The sequence below is a fragment of the Cataglyphis hispanica genome, chromosome 16 (genome assembly GCF_021464435.1).
Source record: "Cataglyphis hispanica isolate Lineage 1 chromosome 16, ULB_Chis1_1.0, whole genome shotgun sequence".
Classification (NCBI taxonomy): Eukaryota; Metazoa; Arthropoda; class Insecta; order Hymenoptera; family Formicidae; genus Cataglyphis; species Cataglyphis hispanica.
In genome coordinates, this window is record NC_065969.1 from 2649258 (window position 1) to 2663571 (window position 14314).

Genomic DNA, 14314 nt, shown 5'->3' on the forward strand with positions numbered 1-14314 from the left:
CATTTTGCAATATACATATATTTTATGTATGTATTTTATTTTTTCAATAGATTTTTTAAATTATATATACATAAATAAAATTCTTTTTCAAATTTTATCACGTGTTATAGATCGTTTAAAATAAGTTTCAGCGTGTAAAAAAAAAATCATATTTTCAAATTTCATTTTCATATGAAATTGAAATTTATGCAAAAAGAAATCTTGTGTCTTAAAATTACATTAGATTAATTCATAAATAATGATTTAAATGTTTTATTATAAAGCGAAAACGGTATAATATTAAGCTGACAAAGTAATTATGAAAAATTATTATATTTGTTTAACACACATATCAACTCTGTAACGATATATAAAAAAGATGTTAGCAAAGAATATCAAGTAACGCGATAACATTTGAAACGATATACAATTGCACATCAGTCTGCGATATATATGTGATATATGTGCGACTTAAACTATTTAAAATAAATTTTCATACACATAGAAATCGAGTCTTGATAAATGTCGTGAATAAATTAGCTAAAATGCTAGCGAAAGAATAATCACGGTGTCTCGATTGATTCTTATAAATGTCAATGCGCTATCGAGAATATGGGTCGTTCGACTTGTGTAACGTCGTGTAAAAAAATAATAATTAATATATTCGGAGCATTTACCTCGCCTTTCGATAGCGACTATCTAAGGAAATCGAACGTGCTCTCGAACAATAAATCATATGTCACTTTCATAGCATGTCGATGATACGTTTGACGATTAAACTTTAATGGGAGCAATTAATTTCAATACTGGTCTCAAAGACGACTGCTTTTTCTGTTTCAAAATTTTGTTCCGGTCTATTGAATAATACGCGTTGAGTAGCTTGATAAAATAATTTTAATTATAAAAAAGATTTGAAAAATTTATTAATAACTTAATAATTTAATTCTCTCTTCGTAAATTAAATCAATCAAATATTGATTGAATCGATTAAGCAGCGCTTTGATGCGATATAGATATAAGATGATAAACGTGAGGATTAAATTTGATTTCAATCTGCACGATAAGATCTGCAACCGTATTTCAAGTGACTTAGAATTTATGTCAATAATATTTCACGATCATTTGTACGACACATTTGTATGATTACATCTCTGATCTCGACATTCCTTTCCAGAGGGTAAGGTCGAGGTGTCGAGAGATGGCAAATATCTTAGCACCTTGCAACACGGTAAGGTGCTGGGGGAGCTCGCTATTCTTTACAATTGCAAGAGGACAGCGACGATTACCGCGGCAACTGATTGTCATCTCTGGGCCATCGATCGACAATGCTTCCAAACTATTATGATGAAGACTGGTCTCTCGAGACAGGCGGAGTACACGGATTTCTTGAAAAGGTAAAGCAAACATTAATCCTCAATTATATAGTGGACTTTAATCTGATCTCATTGTCTGTGAAAGTATTAAAGACACAGCGTTTATTTTTGATAAATATAATTTTTAATTAATTTTATGCAATTAATTAATTAATTAATTCTTAGATTGTTCAATTTTACGTATGAAACTATATACTTTTTGTTATGAAAGAGAAAAATGAAACTACATTTTTACGTAAAGGCATTTATAGTTAGAGTTAAAGTCAATCTTGCCGAAAAATAATTGCATTATTAAATTTTAAGATTTACAGAATCATTGCAATTAAAAATTAATTAAATCGAACGTACAATTTTTGTGATAAAAATTTTTCCAAAAAATTCGATAATAACCGATTGTTATTTGAAAACTCCGTAAGCTACGTTCATGTTAAGTCACGTCTCCTTTTTTATTCTTGATAAAAAAAAAAATAATTCTTTCTTTGTTTCCACGTATTTAAAACTTGCAATTACATTTATGCAAATATTATTTGAATAATGTGTAATTTATAATACAATTTATGTGTGATCAATTTTTACGTGATTTCTCATTATGGGAAATTATGAAAACGATAAATTAACGTGAATTGACAATTGACAGTTTTCATATGTCTAAACCAATTATGTAAAATTATAAATAAAGTATTGTATCCATGTTTCGCCGTTTAGAAGATATTTCACTTTGTACGCTGCGATTGAGATTGGAAATTATATATATATTTCAACAAAATGGAATAAGTATATTTTCACGCGTAATAATCTATTAAAAATATTTCATCAAAATATCATATATATAACCTTACAATAACGCAAAATTTATGTTTTCAGCGTGCCGATTTTCAAGAACCTACCCGAGGAAACTCTAATCAAAATTTCGGATGTTTTAGAAGAGGTAAGTCATTTCTTCTCTCGGCGAAATATTCCTACATATTATCATTTATCATAATTATTAATTTTATATTCTCTCTCACGCAGACATTTTACAACAATGGGGACTACATAATAAGGCAAGGTGCGAGAGGTGACACATTTTTCATCATCAGTAGGGGACAAGTACGTGTAACGATAAAACAGCCTGATACGATAGAAGAGAAGTACATCAGGACGTTAAGAAAGGGCGACTTTTTCGGCGAGAAAGCTTTACAGGGGTGAATATAATTAATACTTTTATTTTCTCTTATTATAAAGATATAAAATATTGTTTAATCAAGTAAATTTACTACTTGACTGTTAAATAAATTGAATTTGTGAAATTATATTAATGTTTTTAACCGAAAAGTTCTTATTTTGTCAATATATTAAGAGAGATTGATGCTATGAAATATATACTAATATATTCTTACAGAGATGATCTCAGGACTGCTAATATTATTGCTGATGATCCAGAAGGAGTAAGCTGTTTAGTCATAGACCGTGAAACGTTTAATCAATTAATTTCATCCTTGGATGAAATCCGAACGCGATACAGGGACGAGCTAGTGGAACGTAGGAGGTAAATATATATCTCTCTTTTTGTTAAATATATATATATATGAAAATTAGATCTTTTTTTATGTTATATAAGTATTCTCTCTACGATATTCACTGTTATATATAAATATTATGTTCCACGCTTGACATTAGGATGGGAGAATAAACTATATATTCCAAGTAAGTCTGGTGATAAAAAAAGTAAAAAGATATGTCATATTAAAGAAAAAATATCAATATAAGTGCAAAATACAGAAAGAATAAGCTTATTTACGACTTGTAATCATATATTTGATTTTGGTTTTTATAACAGATAGAATATAGAATATAAAAGACAGAGAGAGAGAGAGAGAGAAAGTTAATTTGTACTGATCACAAATATACTGAAATTTCGATTTCTTCAGATTAAACGAGGAATTCCGAGATGTACGGTTACAAGACCTTCGGACTATTGCGACTCTTGGCGTGGGTGGTTTCGGAAGAGTTGAATTGGTTCAAATTGCCGGGGACAACACACGATCCTTCGCTCTCAAACAAATGAAGAAAGCGCAAATCGTCGAGACGCGACAGCAACAGCACATTATGTCGGAAAAGAGGATTATGAGCGAAGCAGATTGCGATTTTGTAGTGAAGCTTTTCAAAACTTTCAAGGATAGAAAGTATCTCTACATGTTAATGGAAGCTTGTTTGGGTGGCGAATTATGGACCGTTCTCAGGGACAAGGGACACTTTGACGATAGTACTACACGTTTTTATACCGCATGCGTTGTGGAAGCATTCGATTATCTGCACTCCAGAAATATAATCTATAGAGATCTTAAACCAGAAAACCTACTTTTGGATAATCAAGGGTAAGAATACTTAATAGTTACATATTATTTTATAATAAATACAGAATATTAATACATAAATACAGATATATGTATAAAAATTATTATTTTAATAAATTTATTTCATGATCACATTTTGTCTTTTAGATATGTTAAACTCGTGGATTTCGGCTTTGCTAAACGATTGGAACACGGACGGAAGACATGGACTTTCTGCGGTACACCAGAATACGTGGCACCAGAAGTCATTCTAAATAAAGGTCACGATATAAGCGCCGATTATTGGTCCCTTGGTGTTCTTATGTTTGAATTGCTTACGGGTACGCCTCCTTTTACCGGTGCCGATCCGATGAAGACGTACAATATTATTTTAAAAGGAATCGATGCTATAGAATTTCCCAGATCTATCACGCGTAACGCGATGGCGCTTATCAAGAAACTTTGCAGGTAAATACATACATTGTACGATTATACGAAATGAATTTTTCTGCATTGAAAGTGTTCCATCAATTCGATATATTCATAGTATAACAATATTTCTTGCCAGTGTCCGCAATACGCATATAAATGTTAAATGCATTAAATCATAGAAATTATTCTATTTTCAGGGATAATCCAGCGGAACGTCTTGGATATCAAAAAGGCGGCATTAGTGAAATACAGAAACATAAGTAAGCAATATATTTCAGTTTCAGCATTTTAAAATTATAAAAGAATATTTTTAAAAACGATTTATCTTCACGTATTCTTTACAGATGGTTCGATGGTTTTAATTGGGAAGGTTTGAGGACGAGAACTCTGGAACCGCCAATACTGCCACGAGTCGCAGGCGCTACGGATACTACGAATTTCGACGCTTATCCGGCTGATTCTGATCCACCACCACCTGACGACATTTCCGGTTGGGATAATGACTTTTAACGCAAAAAGTATAGAGGATTTCTATTTAATATTCGCGTTTTTTAATCACATGGCAGGAAATCGTAACAGCACAATACGATTTCTCGATTAAACGAGACAATTGGCGACACCTGCATTTATATCATATTTATATTTCTCTCATAATATTACGTGATATATCAATTGCAGTTGCATTTTGTCATATTTTTACATTTTTGTCTTAATTCATACAGTCTGTCTACTAGAACAAGGGAAACTGCACTGTGATAAAATTTAGGATTTTTACAAATTTTTGAATGATATAGATTTTAGCGAAATTTAAAAAAAAAAGATGGTTTAGACTCAAATTTTTTATTTATGTCGCGTCTGGTGTGCGTTCTAGAAGTAAAGTATCTTCCTCAGTGTTATATATCCTAATAGAATACTTATGCAAGTGTCAAGTGCCATTATTACCTCAAGAAGGTAAATTCATACATATGTTCATACTTGTGCTCAGAAAAGCGGTCACACGCAAGAAACAGTCAGCTCAAGTCCAAGGGACCTCTTGCCATCCATACTTAGCTTATCAGAATGTGCATATAGTTCAATCTATCAGATGTTAAATTTTTTATGGCAAGTTCATTGTTGTTTGATTCATGCTTTAGAGTTTATTATTAATAATTGTATTTTAATTATATATACGTGTGTGTGTGTGTGTGTGTGTGGTGTGTGTGTGTGTGTGTGTTTGTGCGTGCGTGTGTGCGTGTGTATGTACATATACACATACACATATATATACATGATTCTTGTAAATAATTAATTATATCATATAAATTTTAAATACGAAATGTATATATATATATATATATATATGTCAATATTGAATAAAATTTTATGAATAGCAGCTGCAGGTATGGCTGCAAGAATCAATTAAATCCATTTTCTTCAGTGGTTTATAATATTTAGTGTCTCTTCTACTGAACAATAAAAAAGGAGAAATGGATTATATGTGATTACAATACATTCACAAAAAGCATTACGCTTTGACTTTCAACATTCTAAATATTCAGTAAAATTATTGATAAGAATTTTCTGAAACATAAATACTGTATTTTATACATATATTGGTTCCTCTAATATTGTAAAAAAAATTAACTTGACTGATTATTTTAGCCACACCTTCAATTGTGTGTACATATATATATACATATATATTTCTGTTGATTTTTTCTTTATGTATAAAATTCTATCTTGGAAAATGATAAATAAAAGTGTATGAGTATTATTAGGGTAATATCATGATTTTAAGTACAATTTAATACTGAAGAATCCCTCTATCTATTCTGAAATCTCAATCTTCATTCTTATTTTTAGACTTATGCAAAATGCAAAAATAAAAATATTGCCTTGTACTCACTTTCTCTACATATAGTTATATTACAAAATATCAAAATAATCAATATTACAAAAATATAATCCTAATAATTCTCTTACACTAATAACAGATCTAATTTAAAGCACAAAAGTGATATATCATTGTTTTCTTTGTTGTGTGAGTAATTACAGACCTACAATAAGGATATTATATTGCTATATACATATATATATTTTATATTAAACACTCAATTTTAATCAATTTTTTTATATAAAGACCTATCTGGACAAATTTGCGTGCTAAATATTTGTTTCATTTCATTATCTTAGATCTTGATAAAAATATACTTGTTGAATGCCTTTTGACTAAAAATGAAGGTTTGGCTTACAATTATAAAGACAAATGCTCATTTTATCCAGATAGGGCTGACGAAAGCATGAACGTTTTGAGAGCCATCTTATTTTACGATTTATTTTATTAATTTTGATCTAATGAAAGTGAAGTATAATCAAAGTGTAATCAAAAGTTGAAATTGTCGTATTCTAAAAATATAATCTCTCTCGTAAGCTCAAAAATTGTCATTTTTAACGCTTAATTATACCCTTTAGCACCGCATAACAATATTTTTACTTTGCAAATTTTTATTTTTTACTTTTCTTCATAGCTAGTTAGCTTTCCAAGAATTTACCTGTCAGTTGATAAAGTTCCTTGTAAGCTATTCTTTGCCATCCTTTTAAAATCTGTCCGTGTTGCTTGCTTTTTGTATATTTTTCGTTTTCTTTCTTTCTCTCTAACGTTTAAATATATATTGTATTTGCCTCGTTTTAGGAATTTGCAAGCACACAAGCAGATTTTATGGCTCTTGCACAGGGAACGCTAGAGAATAAACGTAACTCTAGCGATGGCCAATCAATCTTCCGTTCTTCGGTAATAATAGACACGTGCGGATGATGATTGGTTACCGCGTTCGTCTCTTACGTCCAATCATTTTTTGTGTTTTTAATCGTGAACCACAGACTATACATTACACTAGACGGCTAACTTTGGTGCTGAAGATGATGCAAGAGTGGCCATTTTCATGTGGGCAGAATATAAGGTTGAACAAAAAATATATATATAAATTCCTTATTTTTATATTTACATTTGATATTTTTTATTGTTTAATTTTATTTTGCAACATACGTTTATTATCAAGTGACACGGCGTATTGAATTCTATGACACCCGGTATGATCTTTTGCCCACATGAAAATGGCTGTCCTTGCATCACATTTCATCGCACGAGCGTGTGGTGGTTCAGTATAATGACAAGTATAATATATAGAAGTCAGTAATTTATGATCGTTTTTTTACACCAATTATTCTTTATGTGCTTATATTGCTGACAATTGCTGATTCCAATAATGTATTCGGGCATTTAGGTATACGTTTACGTCATACACACACATACACAGTAGATGATCAACAGGAGTAAAAAAAAAATAATAAAAAAACGGCCGTAGCATAAACGAATTTGCGAAAGGTTTGTACTCTGTGTCTTCTCTTTTGTTAACTTTATAAACAGTGTCTCTTATTCTGTTTTTGTTTCTTATATTAGATAGTTGTGAATAAATGATGTTAAATAATTCTGAAAGATGTGTGCTTAACAAAATTTTTTTATGCATTTTTTATAGAACATTATTGTAATGATATCGTTAGGAGATATAAAGTTTGAGTAATGAGGATGGAATGTACAAGACAGATATTCTCTGCATTGCTTATTCTATTAGCACTACATTGCACAACATCAACTTATATCGGAGATACTCAACAGATTGATGAGCCTTCCAAAATCGGTTGGATGTTTTCTGATGCCTCTATTAAGATTAAGAGGGTTCAAAGAGCTTTAGCTTCTAGAAGAGAATTTGACGATGATGATTTACCAAAGATAAGTGGCAGTTGCAGGGATAAATTGAATCATCTTTGTGGAAATATAGATAAGAATAATGACGAACTTATGCTGCTTGAGTGCATTCAAACATTCAAGGTAAAAAAAATGTTAAAAAAAAGGATAAATTTTTGTTTTTAGAGATCTAATTATTTTTGCAAATATTACAGCCTACTGAGATATCTGGAATCAATCAGAAGTGTCAACAGGCAATTTGGATTTATATTCAGAATATTACAAACAATCAAAATATAAAGAGGCTTGCCAGAAAGGCATGTGGTGAACAACTGGATACTCTACAATGTTCCGATTCTGATAAAGTCCAAGGAGCATATCTTTCTTGCTTGATTGATAAGCGAGAGAGGGTTACAGATTCTGAGTGTATTACCTATATTCAGAGATTAGAATGGATTGCTTTTAGTGATTTCAGAATTCTGATTCCTTTTAAGACAGATTGTGCAAATGACATTAAAAATTTTAAATGCGATAATCTGCAGCCATACAGGGACATGTCGCAAGGTCAGATACTAGCTTGCCTACAGGAACATGTTGAACAGTTGCAACATGAATGCAGGAGACACATTCTCCATGTATCTGAGATTCAAGCAGAAAATATCAAACTGGATCGTCAGTTATACATGGCGTGCACTCACGATCATATAAAGTTCTGTCCCGACATTCGACCAGGCAGTGGTCAAGTTTACAAATGTTTAATGCAACACAAAACTGATAGGTAGATATTCAAATACCAAAAAAGTAAATATTGTGTGTAAGTCTAAATTTAGGATTCTAGGGAGTTTAATAAGAATTTAAAAGAGTTTATTTAAGAGTCTAGAAAGCTAAATAGTAGAATATTTATATAATAATCTAAGCAATCTAATAATATTATTTAGGAATTCTGTTTTTTTTTTTTTAATTATGTTTCTATTTACAGATCGATGACTGCTCAGTGTCGAGAACAATTGACAAGGAGAGAAAAACTTATTGCTTCTGACTATAAAGTTAGCAAGGGTCTGGTTAAAGCATGTAAGGAGGATATCAGAAGTAATCACTGCAGGCGATCTGTGTCCGAAGACAAGGAGATCAAATTAGCGCAAATCTTGCTTTGTTTGGAGTCGGCCGTAAAAAACGGTAGCAAGATCGATGGAAATTGTCAAGCAGAAATGTTCGATCACAGAAAGCTTCTGATGGAAGATTATAGGTTGTCACCAGAAATCGTAGACGGGTGTGCCAACGATATAACGGCTTTTTGCAATAGTCTCGAGGTCGGTGGTGCTACGATACACTGTTTGATGGAGCATACGAGAACGAGAAAGAAGAAATCGAGAATTTCGCCGAAATGTCAAAGAGCGGTACAGAATTGATAGAAAAAACTAGAAATCTCAGGATCTAAAGTTTTTAAAATAATCGCGAATAGATAAAATAATCAATATACTTATTTACAATATTTTTGGAAAAATATTATCTAAAATTTGTAGAAACATTATATTGATAAAAAATGTATACCATAATTTTTTTATATTGCATAATTTTTTATAGTTGGAGGAGTTAATCATGGAAGCTGATGCCGGCGAAGATTGGAGAATTGACCCAGTTTTAAGAGAACAATGTCAACCTGTTGTCAATCTAGCTTGTAGAGATGTAAGTTTGTATACAAATATAGCAAATTCTATAAGCAAATTTTAATCTATATATAAAATTTTAAACTTATTTTTCTTCATTTAAATCCATTTAATAAATTTTCCTGTTAAGCACTTATTTTTAATATCTAATTTAGGTACATGGTGGAGATGCTAGAGTGATATCCTGTTTAATGGAACAGTTAGGAACAGAAAGAATGACTGAGGCCTGTGAAACAGCTCTAGTGCAAATACAATACTTTATCGCTAGAGATTTTAAATTGGATCCACAATTATACAAAGCATGCAAATTTGACGCTATGCGTTTGTGTCATGCGAGAAACGCATGGGCCAGTGACGGGAAACAAATGGATCCTGAAACAGGCCCTCTTGTATTACCATGTTTATATCGGCATGTATATCAGAAAAATGTGACGGTAAGATTACATGAAATGTATTATTAATTTTCAATTAAATTAATTTAATAATTAAACTTTAAACTAAAATATTTCAGCTATTTCAGCTTAAAACATAATTCATTATTATTATACCAATAAAAATAATTTTCTTGATTCTAATTATCTTTTTCTTTGATTTTTATCGTTATTTTCTGTATTTTAGTTGAAAGTAGATTGCTTGGAGGAAATTAGAAGAGTCATGAGACAGCGTGCTGTGAATGTCGACTTACAACCCGAGATAGAAGAAGTATGCTTCAATGAACTAGCGTCACTTTGCTACGATAAAACTGCAAAGGGAGAGGAGATTCTGTGCCTGCAGGATAATTTAGACATGTATTGATACTCTTAATATATTAATAATATATTAATAGAAACTACATATTAAAAATTGTTTGGAATCACTTTGCTGATCTTTTACTTCATCATTTATTAAAAATGTATTTCTTATACAATGGAATATTTCTTCAAAAACTTTTTAAAAATAGTTTAAAAATATTTCTGATATTATTAAATTGTCTTTGTTATATTAAACTTTTTGATTGAATTTGTATTAATTGCAGCTTAAACAAAAAGTGCAAACTTGCTGTTGGAAATTTCACCGAAGAGCAAGCAGAGCGAGTCGAATTGAATCCTATCATTTCTTCCCATTGTCAGCATATTATGGAACGTCATTGTGAGGTAAATTATTAAATTGATTGTATCATTTCATGTATTGTCAATGAGATTACATATATTTTAGGAAGTGCTAAAGTATGGAAAGGACGAAGGAGATATGATGGAATGTCTTATTGAGCATAAGAACGAACTGGATGCACGCACGGATTATAAATGTAAAGCAGCTGTAGAACATTTCCAATTGATATCCTTAAAGAATTATCATTTTACATATAAGTTCAAAGAGGCGTGCAGGCCATATGTTAAAAGATGGTGTCCTAAGTAATTAAATTTTTCTTTTGAAATATATGATTATAAAATAGAAATATTTTGAAATTTACTTTTTATCGCATATGTTATAATTTAGATCGAAGACGAAAGGCGATGTAATAGATTGCTTAAGCTCAATTGTGCAGGAGGACATAATAAAAGAATCTCAGCATCGCATATTGAAGGATTGCAGACAACAATTGCGAGCACAACTTTATCAACAGCGAGAAAACATTCATTTTGATCCAGTCTTACAAGCGGCCTGTACAATAGACATCAAACAGTTTTGCTATAACGTTCAACCAGGCAATTCACAGGTAGTGATGGTATTATTTAATACAGAGAAGTCATCTACTTGTTCATTATATTTATATCTTATAAATGTAATTTAAAAAATTTTATTCAAACTATAATTTCTTCATATATATGAAGAATGCAAATATAAATTATATTTATATATGTATACATTTATATATTTATATATTTATTATGTTTTATTCTCTACTCATTAAGAACACACAAGTAATATTGAATTTTTTTTTTCTAAACTATTACTAATTATTTTAGTTTGTCATTTTAAGCCAATTTGATTATGATAGATTATGATTAAAACCTTGTTTCAGATATTAGAATGTTTAGCATTACATAAATCAAAGCTAACGGACATATGTCATAAGCAATTGTTTAAAGTGAGAAAACAGGAATTTCAAGATAGCTCCAGCGATGTACCCCTGTTGAACACTTGTCGAGTTATGATTAGACAATACTGTCACGATGTGAGCAAATCACAAACTTTGGATTGTCTTAAGAGATACAAAGATGAGCTCACTTTTGATGACAAATGCAAGAATATTGTGATTCGAAGAATGATTGAACAGAACACAGATTACAGATTTAATACAGCATTGCAAAACGCGTGTGGTTCCGATATCGATAGGCATTGCAAGGAAGTAAGAGAAAAATTATAGCCAATATAATTTAAAATAATTTAATAATCAATATTTTTTATTATGTGTACATATGTATGGTTACATTATTTTAGGTATTGGCACATGAGCGTACTGACAAAGAACTTGAAGGAAAGATAATTAAATGTCTAAAAATTAAATTTCGAGATTCGAAATTGACAACTAAGTGCGAGCATCAAATGGCTAACATTCTTAGAGAAGCTGCATTAAATTATCATTTAAATCCATTATTAGCAACAATGTGCGCACATGAGGTAAAAACAATAGAATTTTATAATTATATCTCAATAATCTAAAAATTTTCCCTAAAGGACAATCATATTTAATATTTAATATTTAAGAATTTAGTTATCAAACAAGATTTTATAATTACTATAAATTTAATTAATATAAAATTTAATTTCATTATCTAAGTATCTATCTAAGAAATTTCTATTCTGTTAGATTGTAACTATATGTCGATCGGACGAAAATGAGCCTGGTACTGTTGAGGAATGTCTCAAGAAAGAATTCAATGCCGGAAATAAAGACATGAAGGAAGAATGTCGTTTAGAAATCGCTGATATGATAGAGCAAACGAGGGCCGACATCAATGTGGATCCCTTGCTGCAGAAAGCTTGTGCCGTGGATATCAGCAAGTATTGCAGTGCTGTACCTCAAGGCGCAGGAAGACGTATGTAATATTTTTATTGTTAATAATTTTGAAAATAATATATAAATTTTTTAAGTATATATAACACATTTATATTAATATATTACATAGGATATTTAATCTAAAATAGATAAAATTAATATTTCTAATTATAATGAAGCTTTACAAATTACTTTATTGTATTATGTGTAATGGTGTTCATTAATAACTTATATAATTATATTACAGATATAAAGTGTTTACAAAATGCGTTGCAGGATAGTAATAAACCTTTGCAACCTGATTGCTTTAAGATGTTGACTACGAGGATGGAAATGTTTAGAAATGCTGCCAAGGTCTGTTGTCAAAAATATTTATAATATTTATTTTCTTTTTAGCCTGGTATAATCCCATTTTATTTGTCGTATAGTTAATTGCGCCAAATTCGTTCGAGGAGCTATACTCGTCGGTAAACCGTTCCCCAGCGCGCCGTTACTTCATGGTCGTTGGCTTTACCCTGATCGGAATAATCTTCATTGTCGGAATGTTCTGCGGTCGAGTGACCAGACGGACGATGCTTATGAAAAACAAGTGACGGCGCGACCGGGGTCCGTCCACTAGTGAAATGACTTTCGTGAAATTAATTGAGAGACTATAAAAACGTAAATTGTAACAGGTACTGACTCGATCGGCGATCGTAAAATGCAAAAGTTTTATAATAAGTATAAAGAGGTAATATCGGTCTTTTTATACCTTTGTTTATAAAGTTTTTAAAGTGCAACTCTTTGTATTTATAAGTGGTATGAGGTTTTTGACGTGGCTGGTAAATGTATATGATATTATGCGAAACGTCATGGAAATGGTAATTAAAAATGCGAATATCCTAAAAATTAAAAAAAATGTAAAAAAATTAACTATTTAAAAATATACTCTATGTTATTACGTGCATACGCGTACATATAATATTATGATTTCAAAAATACAGGGTGTTTTATAAAATTTGTGACAAATTTCAAGAGTACTTTATTTTCATTAAGAAAAATACTTTGAAAGCTATGTTACAACAAAGATAAAACAAGCTATATTATTTGATTATAAATTTTTATATTTCGTATATCGCGGGATTATTCGTTACGAAAAAGAGAAAAATTATATTAGCTTTGAATGGGGGTGGGGGGAGAGGGGAGGGGGGATTTTATGATTTTTGATAATTCTTTTTGTCAGAAACAATATTTTATTAAAACAAATATTTGATCTCCAAGATCTATTTGTTCAAAGATTTTAAAGGTAAAAAAAATAAAATATATTAAATAAAATAAATGAATTTATTAATCTGTTTTTAACAAATACGCTTTTAATAACAAATAACCAAAATATCAATTGTTTGCGCGAAAATAAGCAGCCCATGAGTCGAGCATGTGTTTTATCGGTGCCAGGGATGTTGACTTTAAAGTAATGCGAAAAGAGAAAGAGAAATAGAGACAGGAGAATTGTAAGACAAGAGAATGCAAGTATATATTCGGAAGCGCGGTACTCCATCTCTTTCCCTCGGGGCTCGTTCAACTTGCGCAATGCAATTGCAAAATGAATGAGAACATGTCTGAGGATTCCTTTTGAAACACAGTTCTCGAATAACTATTGAAGTGACTGTGCAATGCGCACAAGATTGATTATTCCTCAGGGACGTTTGAGGTCATATCGCACGAATGATTCCCGCATGCAGGCGAAAATGAAACATGGGCTAGTGGAGACGCATTTATTATATAAAACGTGACGCGATGCATCTAAATTTTCTGTACATTTGTGATATGAAAGAGACGAATAAAGATATGTAAAAGTGACTGAA

At 30.8% G+C, this 14314-nt stretch overlaps 2 protein-coding genes across 4 annotated transcripts in view; both read left to right on the forward strand.

Moving 5' to 3' along the window:
• LOC126855482 (cGMP-dependent protein kinase, isozyme 2 forms cD4/T1/T3A/T3B) overlaps window positions 1-6534 on the forward strand; it is a 33852-nt gene extending 27318 nt beyond the window's left edge. Inside the window, exons 3-10 of one of the 3 annotated variants that reach the window (XM_050603170.1) lie at window positions 1154-1373; window positions 2217-2280; window positions 2364-2536; window positions 2734-2880; window positions 3263-3709; window positions 3836-4135; window positions 4297-4359; window positions 4444-6531. In XM_050603170.1, the coding sequence (XP_050459127.1) occupies window positions 1154-1373; window positions 2217-2280; window positions 2364-2536; window positions 2734-2880; window positions 3263-3709; window positions 3836-4135; window positions 4297-4359; window positions 4444-4609 (1580 nt within the window). In that variant the 3' untranslated portion in view covers window positions 4610-6531. Of the gene's footprint in view, window positions 1-1153; window positions 1374-2216; window positions 2281-2363; window positions 2537-2733; window positions 2881-3262; window positions 3710-3835; window positions 4136-4296; window positions 4360-4443 lie in introns of all 3 variants that reach the window. The other 2 variants (XM_050603171.1, XM_050603172.1) reach the window with 2 other exon arrangements.
• A 470-nt stretch (window positions 6535-7004) lies between these two features.
• LOC126855481 (Golgi apparatus protein 1) lies at window positions 7005-13478 on the forward strand. Its single transcript, XM_050603169.1, has 15 exons — window positions 7005-7463; window positions 7615-7967; window positions 8039-8601; window positions 8803-9220; window positions 9408-9509; window positions 9646-9924; window positions 10109-10278; window positions 10506-10623; window positions 10685-10881; window positions 10967-11186; window positions 11493-11819; window positions 11912-12091; window positions 12282-12510; window positions 12718-12824; window positions 12899-13478. The coding sequence occupies exons 2-15, from the start codon at window positions 7659-7661 to the stop codon at window positions 13061-13063; spliced, it is 3384 nt and encodes a 1127-aa protein (XP_050459126.1). The 5' UTR covers window positions 7005-7463; window positions 7615-7658; the 3' UTR covers window positions 13064-13478.
• Window positions 13479-14314: the final 836 nt, after the last annotated feature.

Excerpts from the sequence above, each read along its gene's own strand:
- LOC126855481 (XM_050603169.1), top strand. The coding sequence starts at position 7,659 with ATGAGGATGGAATGTACAAGACAGATATTCTCTGCATTGCTTATTCTA. Across the intron at positions 8,602-8,802 it reads ATGCAACACAAAACTGATAG|ATCGATGACTGCTCAGTGTC; the intron begins GTAGATATTCAA and ends TTCTATTTACAG. Across the intron at positions 11,187-11,492 it reads TTCAACCAGGCAATTCACAG|ATATTAGAATGTTTAGCATT; the intron begins GTAGTGATGGTA and ends ACCTTGTTTCAG.